The 18313-nt window shown below is 45.4% G+C and overlaps 1 protein-coding gene across 1 annotated transcript in view; it reads left to right on the top strand.

Moving 5' to 3' along the window:
- pde8b (phosphodiesterase 8B) overlaps positions 1–18313 on the top strand; it is a 200885-nt gene that overhangs the window by 134446 nt on the left and 48126 nt on the right. Inside the window, exons 6-9 of the mRNA XM_078396757.1 lie at positions 2293–2381; positions 6576–6654; positions 10827–10967; positions 17901–17989. Coding sequence (XP_078252883.1) covers positions 2293–2381; positions 6576–6654; positions 10827–10967; positions 17901–17989 — 398 coding nt within the window. The remainder of the gene's footprint in view (positions 1–2292; positions 2382–6575; positions 6655–10826; positions 10968–17900; positions 17990–18313) is intronic.

Here is an 18313-nt window from a genome sequence, read left to right as displayed (position 1 = left end):
TTTCTGTCTCTCTATTCATTAGAACATCTTCTGACTGCCTACGGGACAGATGGTTTCTTCCGTGTTTATCCTAAACGATTGAGCTTTTCAAGCTATGTTCAATACTGTTAACACAACTGGCCCCTGTTCTTTTTCAAGAAAACTTTGGACCATTTGGACTCTGACAAGTGCCTGACCTTGTTAAGATTAATTTTACTTGTCAATTGATACGGAGTCTTTCGGCTCCTCTGCTGTCACTGAAATTGATAAATTGAGGTTATTGTCTGCTCCTAAATCCTCACAAGTGGAGGAGCACACATGTCCCACCCCCAGTGCTGACTTCTTGATTCCTGTGAGTTTGTATTTAGCTTGCGCTCCATTGATTAAAGAGATTTAAACAGATACTTGCTGAGAGATTGGGGACCAAGGGCTGACTTTTGACTCTCTGTACAGAGGTATTCATGACAACTCTAACCTTACATCCTCTTCATCTCCCAATATCCACCTCCTGCAAATGATACAATTCTCCTGTGATTAGCATCACCCACAAAGAAAGAAAAGGGCACCATCATTAATAAGGTCTTCCAGATGATAATGAATGAATGAATGAATGAATGAATGAATGAATGAATGAATGAATGAATGAATGAATGAATGAATGAATGAGTGAGTGAATGAATGAGTGAATGAATGAATAAGTTTATTGGCCAAGTATGTGCATATACAAGGAATGTGCCTTGGTGCTCCGCTCACAAATGACAACACAAACATACAGTTAACAATTAAGAATAAAGCAAAACCACATTAAAACAATAAGGATACAACATTGTGGTCTAAACATGTGGGTGAAAATAAACCAGAGCAAAAAAGAGACTACAGACTTTATTTATTGAGTAGAACTATCACTCGTGGAAAAAAACCTGTTTTTATGTCTGGCTGTGGCTGCTTTGACAGTCCGGAGTCGCCTTCCAGAGGGAAGTGCTTCAAGGATTTTGTGGCCAGGGTGAGAGGGGTCAGAGATGATCTTGCCCGCTCGCTTCCTGGCCCTTGCAGTGTACAGTTCGTCAATGGGGGAGGGAAGGTTGCAGTCTCTGTTCAAGGAAGAGGTCATTCCAACTCAACAATATTCTGACATTGTGGAGGGCGGAACCTCAGATGCCGGTTTACACCGAAAATAGACACAAAATGCTGGAGTAACTCAGGCAGCATCTCTGGAGAGAAGGAATGGGTGACATTTCGGATTGAGACCCTTCTTCAGACTGAAGAAGGGTCTCGAACCGAAACGTCACCCATTCCTTCTCTCCAGAGATGCTACCTGTCCCACTGAGTTACTCCAGCATTTTGTGTCTATCTTCCACCCCTACCCAAGGATTGGCATTAACAGGGGGCTATCATTTTTTCCCAGTCCTTCAAACCTCCATAAACTGCTTGTAACTTAGGTCCTGCACTTCAATTGTTGAGTCTTCCTTCAACAAGTCATATCGGTGGCATGATCTACTGTTGGAATGACAATTCGCAACGTGACTCTATCTCCTATAGTTCTTGGTGTCTCCTATTTCTTGCGTGTCTTGGGATGGCGGGACTTACATATGAGGAAAGACTAGATAGACTGGGCTTGTACTCGCTGGAATTTAGAAGACTGAGGGGGGATCTTATAGAAACATATAAAATTCTTAAGGGGTTGGAGAGGCTAGATGCGGGAAGATTGTTCCCGATGTTGGGGGAGTCCAGAACCAGGGGTCACAGCTTAAGGATAAGGGGGAAGTCTTTTAGGACCGAGATGAGAAAACATTTCTTCACACAGAGAGTGGTGAGTCTGTGGAATTCTCTGCCACAGAAGGTAGTTGAGGCCAGTTCATTGGCTATATTTAAGAGGGAGTTAGATGTGGCCCTTTTTGCTAGAGGGATCAGGGGGTATGGAGAGAAGGCAGGTACAGGCTACTGAGCTGAATGATCAGCCATGATCATATTGAATGGCGGTGCAGGCTCGAAGGGCCGAATGGCCTACTCCTGCACCTATTTTCTATGTTTCTATGTTTCTATGTCCACATGGAAAATGGTGCTGTGTTAGTGATCGCTCTTCAAGGAATTGTGTGAGACATAGAGTCATAGAGCTGTACAGCATGGAAACAGGCCCTTCGGCCCAACTTGACTGTGCTGATCAAGTTGGCATATTGGGCTATTCCTGTTTACCTGCATTTTTGCCCGTAGCACTCTAAACGCTTTTTGTCCATCTATCTAAGTGTCATTCGTGAGACCTGTTACAGGCTTTTGAATATTCCACTTTGATCATAGTTTTCTTCTCCCCCACAGCGCTACACAGAGAATCCCAATGTAATCGCGTGCTACAACGAATTAATTCAGTTGGAACATGGAGAAGTGCGTTCACAATTCAAACTACGGTATGTACGTTCCTCAGCATAGTAAGACTCAATGGTCAATGGTCATTTATTTGTCACATGTACCGAGGTACAGTGAAATTCATTTTTGTATACAGTTCAGTACAAGTACTGTATCACTATACATAAGCACTTAGATACATATTAGATGGAGCTCTAGGGGACTCTAGTGGAATTCTCTGCCTCAGAAGGCAGTGGAGGCCAATTCTCTGAATGCATTCAAGAGAGAGCTAGATAGAGCTCTTAAGGATAGCGGAGTCAGGGGGTATGGGGAGAAGGCAGGAACGGGGTACTGATTGAGAATGATCAGCCATGATCACATTGAATGGTGGTGCTGGCTCGAAGGGCCAAATGGCCTCCTCCTGCACCTATTGTCTATTGTCTATTGTCTAGCAGAATCAAGGGATATGGGGAGAAGGCAGGCACGGGTGACTGATTGTGGAAGAACAGCCATGATCACAATGAATGGCGGTGCTGGCTCGAAGGGCCAAATGGCCTCCTCCTGCACCTATTTTCTATGTTTCTATAAGCTTCTCAGTACAAGTGTATAGCAGTAGTACACTGAGCCAGTATAGAGAGTCGCCAGTTTGGCGCCATTTTCAAGTCCCAGTTGTTCTAAGTGCAGGGATCTTGATCTGACCCGGAAGGTCCGTTGTCCTGGTGGTGTTGCAGGGTCGGCCTGGCCAAGCGTAGCCGTGGTGTCCTCTGCCGCCACTCCACCGCTGTGGGCCACGTTCGGTCCACGTGCTCGGCCTCTTGGCGCGGCGTCCGGTCTAAACTAGTGAAGGCTACTTAAAAGGGGATATTCAAGAAACATGCGAATAATGTCGGGAAAGAAGAATTTTTACAAATTAACTTCTCAAGCACAGGGGAAGATGCCAAGGTATTGCAGAGGAGTCTAGTTTAGTTTAAACATAGAAACATAGAAAATAGGTGCAGGAGTAGGCCATTCGGCCCTTCGAGCCTGCACCACCATTCAATATGATCATGGCTGATCATCCAACTCAGTATCCCGTTCCTGCCTTCTCTCCATACCCCCTGATCCCTTTAGCCACAAGGGCCACATCTAACTCCCTCTTAAATATAGCCAATGAACTGGCCTCAACTACCTTCTGTGGCAGAGAAGAGGGGAGTTTAGTTGAGTTTAGTGCAGTTTATTGTCATGTTTAACAAGCTACAGTGAAAAGCATGCTCACCAGGCAGAGGAAAGACTGTACATGATTCCAATGGAGAAATCCACAGTGTACGGATGCAGGGTAAAGGGAATAAGGTACAGTGCAAGGTATTGGAACAAACTGATTGGTGAATTAGCAAACCAGCATAGAATTAAGATTATCATTCCACCCTGTTTCTCAGGGAGGAAGTGTCCAGGACTTGAGGGCACAGCTTTAAGAGTCAGAGCCTATTCTCCCGGGGTGGAAATATCCAACACTGGAGGGCATGGCTATTAGGCGAGAGGGGAGGTGTGCAGGGCAGGTTTATTTGCAGAGAGCAGTCAGTGCCTGGAACGTGCTGCCAGGGGTGGGTGGTGGACTCAGGTACGACAGTGGCGTTGAAGAGGTTTTCAGACAGGCACATGGATATGCAGGGAAATGGAGGGATAGGTAACACGTACAGGCAAAAGAGATCTGTTTTTAACTTGGCATCATGTTCAGCGCAGACATTGTGGGGAGAAGGGACTGCTCCTGTGCTGTACTGTTCAAGGACGAGTCTCACTCCCTCTTCTCCCCTCTCCCATCGGACAAGAGGTACAGAAGTGTGAAAACGCACACCTCCAGATTCTGGGACAGTTTCTTCCCAGTTGGTATCAGGACCACTCTACTACAGAGGGCCCTGAGCTACTATCTACCTCCTTGGAGACACTTGGACTATCGTTGATTGGACCTTACTGGCTTTATCTTATTATTTATATTATATTTCAGATACAGCGCGGAAACAGGCCTTTTCGGCCCACCAAGTCCGCACCGCCCAGTGATCCCCGCACACTAACACTATCCTACACACACTAGGGACAATTTTTACATATACCCAGTCAATTAACCTACATACCTGTACGTCTTAGGAGTGTGGGAGGAAACCGAAGATCTCGGAGAAAACCCACGCAGGTCACGGGGAGAACGTACAAACTCCTTACAGTACAGCGCCCGTAGTCAGGATCGAACCTGAGTCTCCGGCGCTGCATTCGCTGTAAAGCAGCAACTCTACCGCTGCGCTATCTTGAACTAAGCGTTATTCAAGTTATTCCCTTTATAGACAATAAACAATAGACAATAGGTGCAAGAGGAGGCCATTCGGCCCTTCGAGCCAGCACCACCATTCAATGTGATCATGGCTGATCATTCTCAATTAGTACCCCGTTCCTGCCTTCTCCCCATACCCCCTGACTCCTCTATCCTTAAGAGCTCTATCTAGCTCTCTCTTGAATGCATTCAGAGAACTGGCCTCCACTGCCTTCTGAGGCAGAGAATTCCACAGGTTTACAACTCTCTGACTGATAAAGTTTTTCCTCATCTCCGTTCTAAATGGCCTACCCCTTATTCTTTAACATGTATCCATGCACTGTGAACGACTCGATTGTAATCATGTATTGTCTTTCCGCTGACTGGTAGCACCCAACAAAAGACTTTCCCTGTACCTTGGTTCACGTGACAATAAACTCAAACTCAAAACTCAAGACTAGATTAAATATTTGTTTCACAATTATTAGACTGTGGAATGTTGCATGGCATTATGTTTTACAGCAGAAACCCAGACCATCACTTAAAATTTGAATTAGACAACTATTTGAATAGGAAAAATATAAATAGAGGAATAGCAGGCAGTGAGATTAACATAGGCAGCTTTGGCATGGGAAAGCAGTGAGTTGGACTAGACAGCTCACATGATTCTAGACAATGTGGTAAAATAAAATCTGAATCAGTTTTTAACCTGAGAGAGCAATGGCTTTTGCTCCACACTTACAATGGTTGATTTATGGCAACAAGATACTAAGCTGGGGGGGTAGTGTGAATTGTGAGGAAGATGCAATAAGGCTGCAGGGTGACTTGGACAGGTTGTGTGAGTGGGCGGATACATGGCAGATGCAGTTTAATGTAGATAAGTGTAAGGTTATTCACTTTGGAAGTAAGAATAGAAAGGCAGATTATTATCTGAATGGTGTCAAGTTAGGAAGAGGGGATGTTCAACGAGATCTGGGTGTCCTAGTGCATCAGTCACTGAAAGGAAGCATGCAGGTACAGCAGGCAGTGAAGAAAGCCAATGGAATGTTGGCCTTCGTAACAAGAGGAGTTGAGTATAGGAGCAAAGAGGTCCTTCTACAGTTGTACCGGGCCCTGGTGAGACCGCACCTGGAGTACTGTGTGCAGTTTTGGTCTCCAAATTTGAGGAAGGATATTCTTGCTATTGAGGGCGTGCAGCGTAGGTTCACTAGGTTGATCCCGGAATGGCGGGACTGTCGTATGTTGAAAGGCTGGAGCAATTAGGCTTGTATACACTGGAATTTAGAAGGTTGATGGGGGATCTTATTGAAACGTATAAGATAATTAGGGGATTGGACACATTAGAGGCAGGAAAAATGTTCCCAATGTTGGGGGAGTCCAGAACAAGGGGCCACAGTTTAAGAATAAGAGGTAGGCCATTTAGAACGGAGATGAGGAAGAACTTTTTCAGTCAGAGAGTGGTGAAGGTGTGGAATTCTCTGCCTCAGAAGGCAGTGGAGGCCAGTTCGTTGGATGCTTTCAAGAGAGAGCTGGATAGAGCTCTTAAGGATAGCGGAGTGAGGGGGTATGGGGAGAAGGCAGGAACGGGGTACTGATTGAGAGTGATCAGCCATGATCGCATTTAATGGCGGTGCTGGCTCGAAGGGCTGAATGGCCTACTCCTGCACCTATTGTCTATTGTCTATTGTCTATTGCAGATGCTGGCTAACACACAAAAGGACACAAAGTGCCGGAGTAACTCAGCATGTCAAGCACCAACTCTGGAGAACATGGACAGGTGATGTTTTGGGGCGAGACGGTCTGAAGGAGGGTCACCAACCAAAAAGTCACTTCACCACATTATCCAGAGAGCTTATCTGACTCGCTGAGTTACTCCAGCACTTTGGGTCCCTTAAGGTTAATTTATTTAATAAATGGAATAAAAGAAATAAAAATTCATTTGTTACTCAGATGTGTTCAATATTGTTCATTTTTATAGGGCATGTAGTTCCATATTTGCAGCCTTAGAACACTGCCAGGAGGCCATTGAAATCACAAACGAGGACCACATCATTCAGGTAACCTCACCACCATACCATGAGAACTCAGTCTAAGTGAATTGTTATGATATGTTATACGTTTACTCATTGCTTTCACATTCTTTGAAGTCAATATTCTTATAATCTTATATTATGAGCGTTATTCTTTCTGAAGTTAATGTTGTTCTTTATATCAAATTGTGGAATTCATAGCCACAGACGGCTGTGGAGTCCAGGTCACTCACTGAGTATTTTTAAGGCAGGGATTGACAGGTTCTTAGGTAGATACAAAATGCTGGAGTAACTCAGCGAGTCAGGCAGCATCTCGGGAGAGAAGGAATGGGTCGTTTCGGGTCGAGACCCTTCTTCAGACTGATGTCAGGGAGGGGGGCGGGACAAATTATATTATTATTATTATTATTGGCAGATTCTTGATTAGTAAATGTCTCAAGGATTATGGGGAGTTTATGGTTGAGAGGGCAAGATAAATCAACCATGATTGAATGGCGGAGTAGACTTATAGACAATAGACAATAGGTGCAGGAGTAGGCCATTCGGCTCTTCGAGCCAGCACCACCATTCAATGTGATCATGGCTGATCATTTACAATCAGTATCCCGTTCCTGCCTTCCCACCATTCCCCCTGATGGGCTTGATGGGCCGAATGGCCTACTTCTGCTCCTATGACTTATGAACATGAAATGATTAGATAGAGATCTTGGATTGACATGGAACTGCAGTTGCTGGAATTGTTTGGCAGAAGGTAAAGTGCTGGAGTAGCTCAGCGGGCCAGGCAGCATCTCTGGAGGAGTGAGGGGAGAAAGCTGGAAAAGAGGTGGGGAGGTGGGACAAATCCTGGAATGTGACGGAGATCTTTATTCGTCAGCTGGACATCAATGGGATTTGCAACTCACAGTTCTCTCCCCACTGGCTTCGGTCCTCCTTTGAATGTGCAGATCTCGGGTTCCAATGTTAGATGGCAGACAACGAGAAATGTTGGCAAACTACACCTGCCAAGCGGGATGATATTAATACCTGTAGTCAGGGTTGTATCATATCTTGATACTTTCATCATTAATCCCCTTTTCATCTTGGAGACGTTCTATTCTTGAGCATTGTTAACAGAGAACAGTACAGTACAGGAACAGGCCCATGATGCCTAGTTCCGATCACATCTGCCTGGTGCATGATCCATATCCCTCAATTCCCTGCACTTCCCTGCGCCAATCTAAAAGCCTCTTAAACGCCACTATGGTATCTGCCTCCACCATCACCCCTGGCAATGTGTTCCATACCCCCACCACTCTCCACACATCTCCATTAAACATTTCCCCTCTCACCTTCGAGCCATGCCCTCTAGCGTTGGAAATTTCCATCCTTGGGAAAAGGCTCTGACTGTCTACCCCATCTATAATTTGCCTCCCATAATGTTATATACTTCTATCAAGTTTCCCCTCAACCTCTGACGTTGCAGAGAAAATGTTAAGATAAGTTAACTGTTTCATTTCTTTTAATGGCAGTGAGTTTTTAGATAGTGTCAACAAAACATATCACACTTTCTGGCTACAACACATGTTATCAACAGAAATACTCAATTTTTGCTTATTTTCCAAAACACACCTGGATCCAGAAGAATGAGTGGTGATCTCATTAAAACATTCAAATGTACAGTATTGTGTGCCTAAAAGGATGGCTGTAGGAATGATCAAAGGTATCACAAAATGCTGGAGTAACTCAGCAGGTCAGGCAGCATCTCAGGAGAGAAGGAATGGGTGACGTTTCGGGTCGAGACCCTTCTTCAGACTGATGTCAGGGGGGCGGGACAAATAAAAGATATAGGTGGAGACAGGAAGATAGAGGGAGAACTGGGAAGGGGGAGGGGAAGAGAGGGACAGAGGAACTATCTAAAGTTGGAGAAGTCAATGTTCATACCGCTGGGCTGCAAGCTGCCCAAGCAAAATATGAGGTGCTGTTCCTCCAATGGGCCGCACTATGGCACTGGAGGAGGCCCATGACAGAAAGGTCAGACTGGGAGTGGGAGGGGGAGTTGAACTGCTCAGCCACCGGAAGATCAGGTTGGTTAAGGCGGACTGAGCGAAGTGTTGAGCGAAACGATCGCCGAGCCTGCGTTTGGTTTCGCCGATGTAAAGAAGTTGACATCTAGAGCAGCGGATACAATAGATGAGGTTGGAGGAAGTGCAGGTGAACCTCTGTCTCACCTGGAAAGACTGTTTGGGTCCTTGGATGGAGTCGAGGGGGGAGGTAAAGGGGCAGGTGTAGCATCTCCTGCGGTTGCTGGGGAAAGTGCCCGGGGATGGGGTGGTTTGGGTAGGAAGGGACGAGTGGACCTGGGAGTTACGGAGGGAACAGTCTCTGCGGAACGCAGAAAGGGGAGGAGATAGGAAGATGTGGCCAGTAGTTGGGTCCCGTTGAAGGCATTAGAGGGTAGAGCGCCGGAATTGGTGAGGTCCATGATGGTGTTGTTGATTAAGGTCTGGTGCTCGTCGGTGGGGTCATGATCCAAGGATAAATAGGAGGAGGTGTAATAATGAATATGTTTCCCTGGCACAAATGCCAAGAGACAAGGGTCACGCTCTCAAGATAAGGGGTTGCCAATTTAGAACAAAGTTTAGTTTAGTTTAGTTCAGAGACACAGTGCGGAAACAGGCCCTTCGGCCCACCGAGTCTGCGCCGACCAGCGATCCCCGCACACTAACACTATTCTGCACTCTAGCGACAATTTACAATTTTTACCTAAGCCAATTAGCCTACAAACGTGCACGTCTTTGGAGTGTGGGAAGAAACCAGAGCACCTGGAGAAAACCCACGCGGTCACGGGGAGAGTGTACAAACTCTGTACAGACAGCACACGTGGTCAGGATCGAACCCGGGTCACTGGCGCTGTAAGGCAGTAACCACCGCTGCGCCACCGTGCCGTCCTACAATTGAAATGAAAATTCAACCGGAGGGAGTGAATCTTTGGAATTTTCTGTACAGAAGTTCTGTGGAGTCTCAGTCGTTAAGTATTTTTAAGAGATAAATTGGTAGATTGGAAATTGAAGGAATAGATCTGTCATCATCTCATTAAATGGTAGAATAGACACAAGGGCCGAATGGTCTATTCCTGCTTCTATTTCTTAAGTGTACTTTTCTCCCTGAAAGGATAGATGCAAACTTCAGGTTGACAAGTATTCTGTCGGCATTTTCACCATTGGTTGGGAACCACAGTGGTGCATCAGTAGAGTTACTGCCTTACAGCGCCAGAGACCCAGGTTCGATCCTGACCATGGGTGCTGTCTGTGCAGAGTTTGTACGCTCTCCCCGTGACCTGCGTGGGTTTTCCACGGGTGCTCCAGTTTCCTCCTACACTCCAAAGGTTTGTAGGTTAATTGGCTTTGGTAAAATTATCCCTAGTGTGTAGGATAGTGGTAGTGTGCGGGGATCGCTGGTCGGCAAGGACGCGGTGGGCTGAAGGGCCTGTTTCCGCGCTGTATCTCTAAACTAAAACTAAACATTTACACATTCTGCTACCATCAGGGATTCCTGGGCTTGTTCATCAAGGTCACTCTGTTCCTCAGAATTCCCTAAGGCCCTACCATTCATTATGTACGCCTTACCCTTATCAGCCCTCCCAAAAAAGCACCCCCTTCATTTGTCGGGATTTAATTACATTGATCGATTCATTTTACCAATGGATCAATGTCATCCTGTAATCTAAGACTACACTCCTTACTATTTTGGTCACTCTAGCGGTTCTTTGATACCCAGATCAATGATTATATCTTGCTGATGTCATAGAGAGAATGAACCAGGATCTACAGCATTTGTTACTGGTAACTGAACGGCAATATTACTAAGTTTACTCAGAACATTACTTATCGTCAACAGTTTTGGGCAGTTTTTTTAAGGTGGAGATTGACAGATTCTTTATTAGGACGGGTGTCTGGGGTTATGGGGGAGAAGGCAGGAGAATGGGGTTGAGAGGGAGAGATAGATCAGCCATGGTGGAGTGGACTTGATGGGCCGAATGGCCTAGTTCTACTCCGAGACTCATGAACTTACCAACTTTCAGAATAGCCCACCACAAATTTAAATAAGGTGAACAGTGGCAAACTTTTCTGGGTATGGAATAGATTTCTTTGTACCAATGCAAAACGGAAAACCAAAGGTTATATTTGAAAAGGGATTTAAATGTTGATTTCTTTTCTCAGTATGTGAATCCAGCATTTGAACACATGATGGGCTATCAAAGAGGGGAGCTGATCGGTAAAGAACTTACTGAGTTACCCAAAAGTGACAAAAATAAAGTGGACCTTCTTGATACAATAAATACATGCATCAAAAAAGGAAAAGTAAGTAAACATGTTAACTTTTCACATCAGTGGCATATTTACCTCACACCTTTGTGAATTCTCATTATATTAAAAATGGTAATGTATTTCTTATCTTTTAATACTGATTTTGTACTAGAATAATTTTAGTGTGGGAGGAAACCGAAGATCTCGGATAAAACCCATGCGGTCACGGGAAGAATGTACAAACTCCGTACAGACAACCCCCATGGTCAGGATTGAACCCAGGTCTCTGGCGCTGCAAGCGCTGTAAGACACCAACTCTGCTGCTGTGTCACCGTGCCGCCCACCGTTTTGTAGACTGAGATGATTTTAACATCTTGAGATAGTGAAAGACTATCTAAATGCAAATCAGTTTTTGTTTAATAAAGACACAAAGTGCTAGAGTAACTCAGCGAGTCAGGCAGGATCTCTGGAGAACTTGGAGAGGTGACATTTTGGGTCAGGACTCTTCTTCAGACTGTGTAGAGGGGGCAAAAGAAAGCTGGAAGAGAGGAGGGGCAGGACAAAGCAAGGCTGGTAGCAGGTTGATACAAGTCAGGGGGGATTTGAAAGGCAGATGGTTGGATAAATGTGAGGTTATCCACTTTGGTGGCAAGAACAGGAAAGCAGACTATTATCTGAATGGTGGCCGATTAGGAAAAGGGGTGCAACGAGACCTGGGTGTCGTGGTACACCAGTCATTGAAAGTAGGCATGTAGGTGCAGCAGGCAGTGAAGAAAGCGAGTGGTATGTTAGCATTCATAGCAAAAGGATTTGAGTATAGGAGCAGGGAGGTTCTACTGCAGTTGTACAGGGCATTGGTGAGACCACACCTGGAGTATTGCGTACAGTTTTGGTCTCCTAATCTGAGGAAAGACATTCTTGCCGTAGAGGGAGTACAGAGATTCCTGGGATGGCAGGACTTTCATATGAAGAAAGACTGGATAGACTCGGCTTGTACTCGCTGGAATTTAAAAGATTGAGGGGGGATCTTATAGAAACTTACAAAATTCTTAAGGGGTTGGACAGGCTGGATGCGGGAAGATTGTTCCCGATGTTGGGGAAGTCCAGAACAAGGGGTCGCAGTTTAAGGATAAGGGGGAAGTCTTTTAGGACCGAGATGAGAACGTTTTTGTTTCACACAGAGAGTGGTGAATCTGTGGAATTCTCTGCCACAGAAGGTAGTTGAGGCCAGTTCATTGGCTATATTTAAGAGGGAGTTAGATGTGGCCCTTGTGGCTAAAGGGATCAGGGGGTATGGAGAGAAGGCAAGTACGGGATACTGAGTTGGATGATCAGCCATGATCATATTGAATGGCGGTGCAGGCTCGAAGGGCCGAATGGCCTACTCCTGCACCTATTTTCTATGTTTTTATGTTTCTATGACAAAGGACGGAGATGAAAAGATAGAAGGGGTGAGACAAAAAGATTGAAGACTTATGAATTATGAAGTTGGAGGAAGGACTGTAGGTGGAAGGGGAGAAACAGGTGTGAGTCCAGGTGGGGCACAGGATTGGGGGAGGGAGAAGGGAGGGGGTATAGGAGGAAGGGAGGGGTGTATGGGGAAGGGAGGGGGAGTTATTTAGTTACATGGTAATGCAGTTTGTTTCTTCACTTTTTTTAAAATTTGAATATGTAAACCATTTAATTTGTCACACGGGTATTGATGGTAATGGTGTGAGGAAGAGAGAAATTATTTTTGAGTCAGCAACTCCGATAAATCCCTTCGATGGTGGGGAGGTCAGAGCCGGTGAAGGACTGGGCAGTGTTCACAACTTTTTGCAGTTTTTTCCGCTCCTGAACGTTCAAGTTGCCGAACCAGGCCGTGATGCAACCAGTCAATGTGCTCTCTACTGCACACCTGCAGAAGTTCAAGAGAATCCACTTTGACACACCGAATCTCTGCAATCTTCTCAGGAAGTAGAGGCGTTGATGTGCTTTATTTACAATTGCATCCGTGTGCTGGGTCCAGGAAAGATCTTCGGAAATATGCACGCCCAGGAATTTGAAGTTTTTGATTCTCTCCACCATCGTCCGGTGGATATGAACAGGATTGTGGGTCCTCATCCTTCCTCTTCCAAAGTCCACAATCAGTTCATTGGTTTTACTGATATTGAGAGCCAGGTTGTTGTGCTGGCCAATCAGTCGATCTCACTGCTATACTCTGATCATCACCATCATCATATCATCATCATATATCTACAGCCGGAAACAGGCCTTTTTCGGCCCTCCAAGTCCGTGCCGCCCAGTGATCCCCGTACATTAACACTATCCTACACCCACTAGGGACAATTTTTACATTTACCCAGCCAATTAACCTACATACCTGTACGTCTTTGGAGTGTGGGAGGAAACCGAAGATCTCGGAGAAAACCCACGCAGGTCACGGGGAGAACGTACAAACTCCTTACAGTGCAGCACCCGTAGTCAGGATCGAACCTGTGTCTCCGGCGCTGCATTCGCTGTAAAGCAGCAACTCTACCACTGCGCTACCGTGCCGTCCCACCATGTTGCCTGACCCACTGAGTTACTCCAGCTTTGTGTGTCTATCTATAGTTAACTATGTCTCCATCTTCTCTACACGAAATATAAGCAGGGGAAAGTTCTTCATTGTATTTGCTTTCCCTGCCATGCTTTAATCAGCTGATCTTTATGCAAGCACACAAGGCCGCAATATAAATTAAATTTGTTTGTATTCTTCTCAGGGCAGAGTCATAAAGTGAATTATTGACTGCTGTCCTCTGCCGTTCCTCACATCAATTTTGCAAGGACAAACTGGAAAGATGTAAAGGCAGCGGTAGAGTTGCTGCCTTATTGCAAATGCAGCGCCGGAGACTCAGGTTCGATCCTGACTACGGGCGCCGTCTGTACGGAGTTTGTACGTTCTCCCCATGACCTGCGTGGGTTTTCTCCGAGATCTTCGGTTTCCTCCCACACTCCAAAGACGTGCAGGTTTGTAGGTTAATTGGCTGGGTAAATGTAAAAATTGTCCCTAGTGGGTGTAGGATAGTGTTAATGTGCGGGGATCGCTGGGCGACGCGGACCCGGTGGGCCGAAGGGCATGTTTCTGCGCTGTATCTCTAAATCTAAATCTAAAAAATCTACACAGACAGTGGTGGATGCCTGGAATACGCTGTCAGGGAATAACGTGGATAATGTTTATTGCAAGATAAAGCCAGTAAAGCCCGATCAAAGATAGTCCGAGGGTCACCAATGAGATAGATAGTAGCTCAGGATTGTTCTCTGGTTGCAGCAGAATGGTTCAGTTTGGCACCATGTTCAGCACAGATATTGTGGGCAGAAGGGCATGTACTGGTATGTTCTGCGTTTTGTTTAGTTTAGTTTAGAGATACAACGCAGAAACAGGCCCTTCGGCCCACCGACCAGCGATTCCCACACACTAACACTATCCTACACTGGGAACAATTTTTACATTTATACCAAGCCAATTAATCTACAAACATGTACGTCTTTGGAGCGTGGGAGGAAATCAAAGGTCTCAGAGAAAACCCACGCAGGTCACAGGGAGAACGTACAAACTCCGTACAGACAGCACCTGTAGCCAGGATCGAACCCGGGTCTCTGGCGCTGTGAGCGCTGTTAGGCAGCAACTCTACCGCTGCGCCACTGTGCCGCCCTCGTTCAATGCATCAAGCTGCATCAAGAGCCATCGAATGTTGATGCGCGGAATGATCATTTGGGTTATCATGCGACTGCCACACTGAATAAAATATTCACAATCCAATCTCCTTGCCATCTTCTCATCAAACTGCACTCTCCTCACTTTAGCTGATCTATCTTGTTCCCTTTTGGGACTGGGCCTGAAGCCCAGGATGCTTCCTCTGCAGTGAGGAGACTGGGAGTGCAGGAGTTCTGACCTCCTGTTGCCATGGATGCAACTCCATCCCAAAGATGGGATCGTTAGTGTGTTCAACAAGACTCAGCGGGACCAGAACTCAGAAGGTCATTTGTACTGCACTGCATAGCACTGCTGAAATCCAATTCCATCGACTGTAAGCTGTTATTTAATTCAGGATCGATGAATATCATGACAGCTCTGACCCCTTTTCCTGACTCCTGAACTAGGCCCTTTTCTTCAGAGCAGGCCTCAAATCCTGATCGTTGGCCCAGAGGGAACTGTGTTACTGTCAGGATGGAAATGCCTTTAATTTGTTCAATTGCAGGAGATATTCATGTCGTTTTAACATATTTAAAACAAAGAGCTAAAGGGCAGCAAAAAGTATATTTATGTTTTGTATTGAAATACTGTATATCCTGTGCATATATCTACATATACACACACATATATATATATGTTTTATATATAGATATATATACTGTATATGGCAGATATATATAGTATATACTATACAGCATATACTATGTAGTATATATAATATTATTACTGTAGATTTAGACTGTATATACTATAGATTTGAACTTTTTTTGTTGAATATGATATTGCCAAGAGTAGGAAGGCTGGTTTACACTGAAGATAGACACAAAATACTATAGTAACTCAGCGGAACAGGCAGCATCTCCGGGGAGAAGGATGGGTGATGTTTCCGATCGAGACCCTTCGTCAGACTGAGAGTCTGGGCAGAGGGAGTCCAGAGATAGTTTCCCTCTCCCCGGACTCAGTCTGAAGAAGGGTCTCAACCCAAAACGTCACCCATTCCTTCTCTCCAGGGCAGTAATCCAAGAGGTCTGGACTAATTATCCAGAGATTTAAATTCACATCTGACAACAGCAGCTGGAGAAATTATGTTGCATGAATTAAATAGCTTTAAGTTGAGACGGGCAAAGTTTAAAGGAGATGTTACACAAAGGTGGTGGGTGCCTGCAACATGCTGCCAGGAGTGGTGGTGGAGGCTGATGCCATTGTGGCATTTACGAGGCTTAGTTCAACTTGGCATCATGTTTGGCACATAGCGGGTCACAGGGCCTGTTCCTGTGCTGTAAAGCTCTGTGCTCTATGTAAATATATCTGGAATTATAACCTAATAATGGAGATCATTTAAATGTTGCCTGGGTTTCAGCACTTAAGCTACAGAGAGAGGTTGAACAGGTTGGGTCTTTGTTCTTTGGAGCGTAGAAGGTCGAGGGGGGACTTGATAGAGGTTTCTAAAATTTGAAGAGGGACGGACAGAGTTGACGTGGGTAGGCTTTTCCCTTTGAGAGTGGGGAAGATTCCAACAAGGGGACATAACTTCAGAATTAAGGGACAAAGGTTTAGGGGTAACATGAGGGGTAACTTCTTTACTCAGAGGGTGGTGGCTGTATGGAATGGGCTTCCGGTGGAGGTGGTGGAGGCAGGCTCGATTTTATTATTTAAGAGTAAATTGGATAGGTATATGGATGGGAGGGGATTGGAGGGATCAGAGAGCAGGTAGATGAGACTAGGTCAGGGAGAGTGGTCGGCATGGACTGGTAGGGCTGAACGGGCCTGTTTCCGTGCTGTAATTGTTATATGGTTATATGGTTATATGTTGTGTTGTCATTGGGCAGCATGATTGCGCAGCGGTAGTGTTGCTGCCTGACAGCTCCAGAGAACCGGGTTTGATCCTGACTATGGATGCTGTCTGTATGGAGTTTGTATGTTCTCCCTGTGACCGTGTGTGTTTTCTCCAGGTGCTCTGGTCTCGCCCCACATTCCAAACATGTTTACAGGGTTGTAGGTTAATTAGCTTTGGTAAAAAAATGTCAATTGTCCCCAGTGTGTAGGATAATGCTAGTTTACAGGGTGATCGCTGGTCGGCGCGGACTCAGTGGGCCGAAGGGCTTGACTCTCTAAAAAAAACTAGAGGGCATAAAGTGAATTATTGACTGCAGTCCTCTGCTGTTCCTCGCAAGGACAAACTGGAAAGATGTAAAATAGGTTTGCCGGGAATAGAGCGTATTATCTATACGCAAAGGTTGAACTAACATGGGAGACACAAGGAACTGCAGTTAAAGTCATAGAGTGATACAGTGCGGAAGCGGGCCAACTTGCCCACGCCGGCCAACATGTCCCATCTACACTAGTCCCACCTGCCTGCATTTGGCCCATATCCTTTCAAACCTGTCCTATCCATGTACCCATCCACTACAGTTACTGGAATCTTCAGTAAAACAAAAAAGCGCTGGAGTGTAACATATGTTGCATTCAGGACTGCCCTCCGGTTGCAGCAGGATGGTGCAGTTTGGCACCATGTTCACCACAGATATTGTGGGCATAAATCTACAGTAATAATATTATATATACTACAGTGTAGTGGGTCTGGACGCAGCAGGAATCAGGCAAGACGCCAGGTAAGGATCAACAGTAACTTTAATGAAGCATCAGGCATCCATTCTCTTCAGTCTCTCGCATGAGAGTCAACTCTCGCCCCTTCAGGCAAACCCTGTAGCTGCAGACCCCTCCCCAAACCTGTCCACTCAATGCCGAGGGGGATGACCCAGGGAGTGGCCTAATCCCCGGGCACCGCCACAACATAGTAAATCTGTATAGTATATACAATATATATCTATCATATACAGTATACAAATCTATATATAAATCACACACATACATATATATATATGTGTATATGTAGATATATGCACAGGATATATAGTATTCCAATACAGAGGACTGCAGTCAATAATTCAGCTATAAGGCGAGAGGGGGAAAGTTCAATGGAGGTTTGCAGGGCACAATTTATTACTTAGAAAGTAGTGGGGCCATTGAACGCACTGCCAGAGATGGTTGTGGAAGCAGATATGATGAGCGTCATGGAAGAGGCTTTTAGACAGACACATAGGTGTGCAAGAAATAGAGGGGCATGGATCATGTACAGGCAGATGTAATCAATTTAACTTGGCATCATGTTCGCCACAAACGTTGTGGGCCGAAGGGCCCCATTTCCGCGCTGTAGTGTTCCATGTTCTATGGTCTACTGTCAGAGAGATAATCCCAAACATCTTTTACAGGAGTGGCAAGGAATTTACTATGCGAGGCGGAAAGCAGGGGACAACATCCAACAGGATGTCACCGTGACACCGGTGGTTGGCCAGGGAGGGTAAGTATCACTGCTTACTCCCGGAGCAAACGGACTGAACTGCGGCGTTTAATTTGACACTGCCTGCCATACACACGGCAGAGGGCAAGAGTGTTCTATTTTTAGCGATCGCGGGTTTCAAATCTATAAAAGAAGAAAGAACTCGCTTAAATTTACTCATACGCTTTCACAGGATTTATATCAAGCCAGTAAATCTTCCACGGGGTGCATTTTTCCCCTCAACGAACGGTTAATTTTTAATCTAATAAAAAAAGGTCATTCAGTATTAACCTCTCTGTTCAGCAGGTTTTAATCTTGCCCTGTTCTACACGTCAAGTTGCTGCA

This window comes from Rhinoraja longicauda, chromosome 3, assembly GCF_053455715.1.
Source record: "Rhinoraja longicauda isolate Sanriku21f chromosome 3, sRhiLon1.1, whole genome shotgun sequence".
Lineage (NCBI taxonomy): Eukaryota > Metazoa > Chordata > Chondrichthyes > Rajiformes > Arhynchobatidae > Rhinoraja > Rhinoraja longicauda.
The sequence above is the reverse complement of the archived record's forward strand: the minus strand, read 5'-3'. Positions and strand labels throughout refer to the sequence as shown.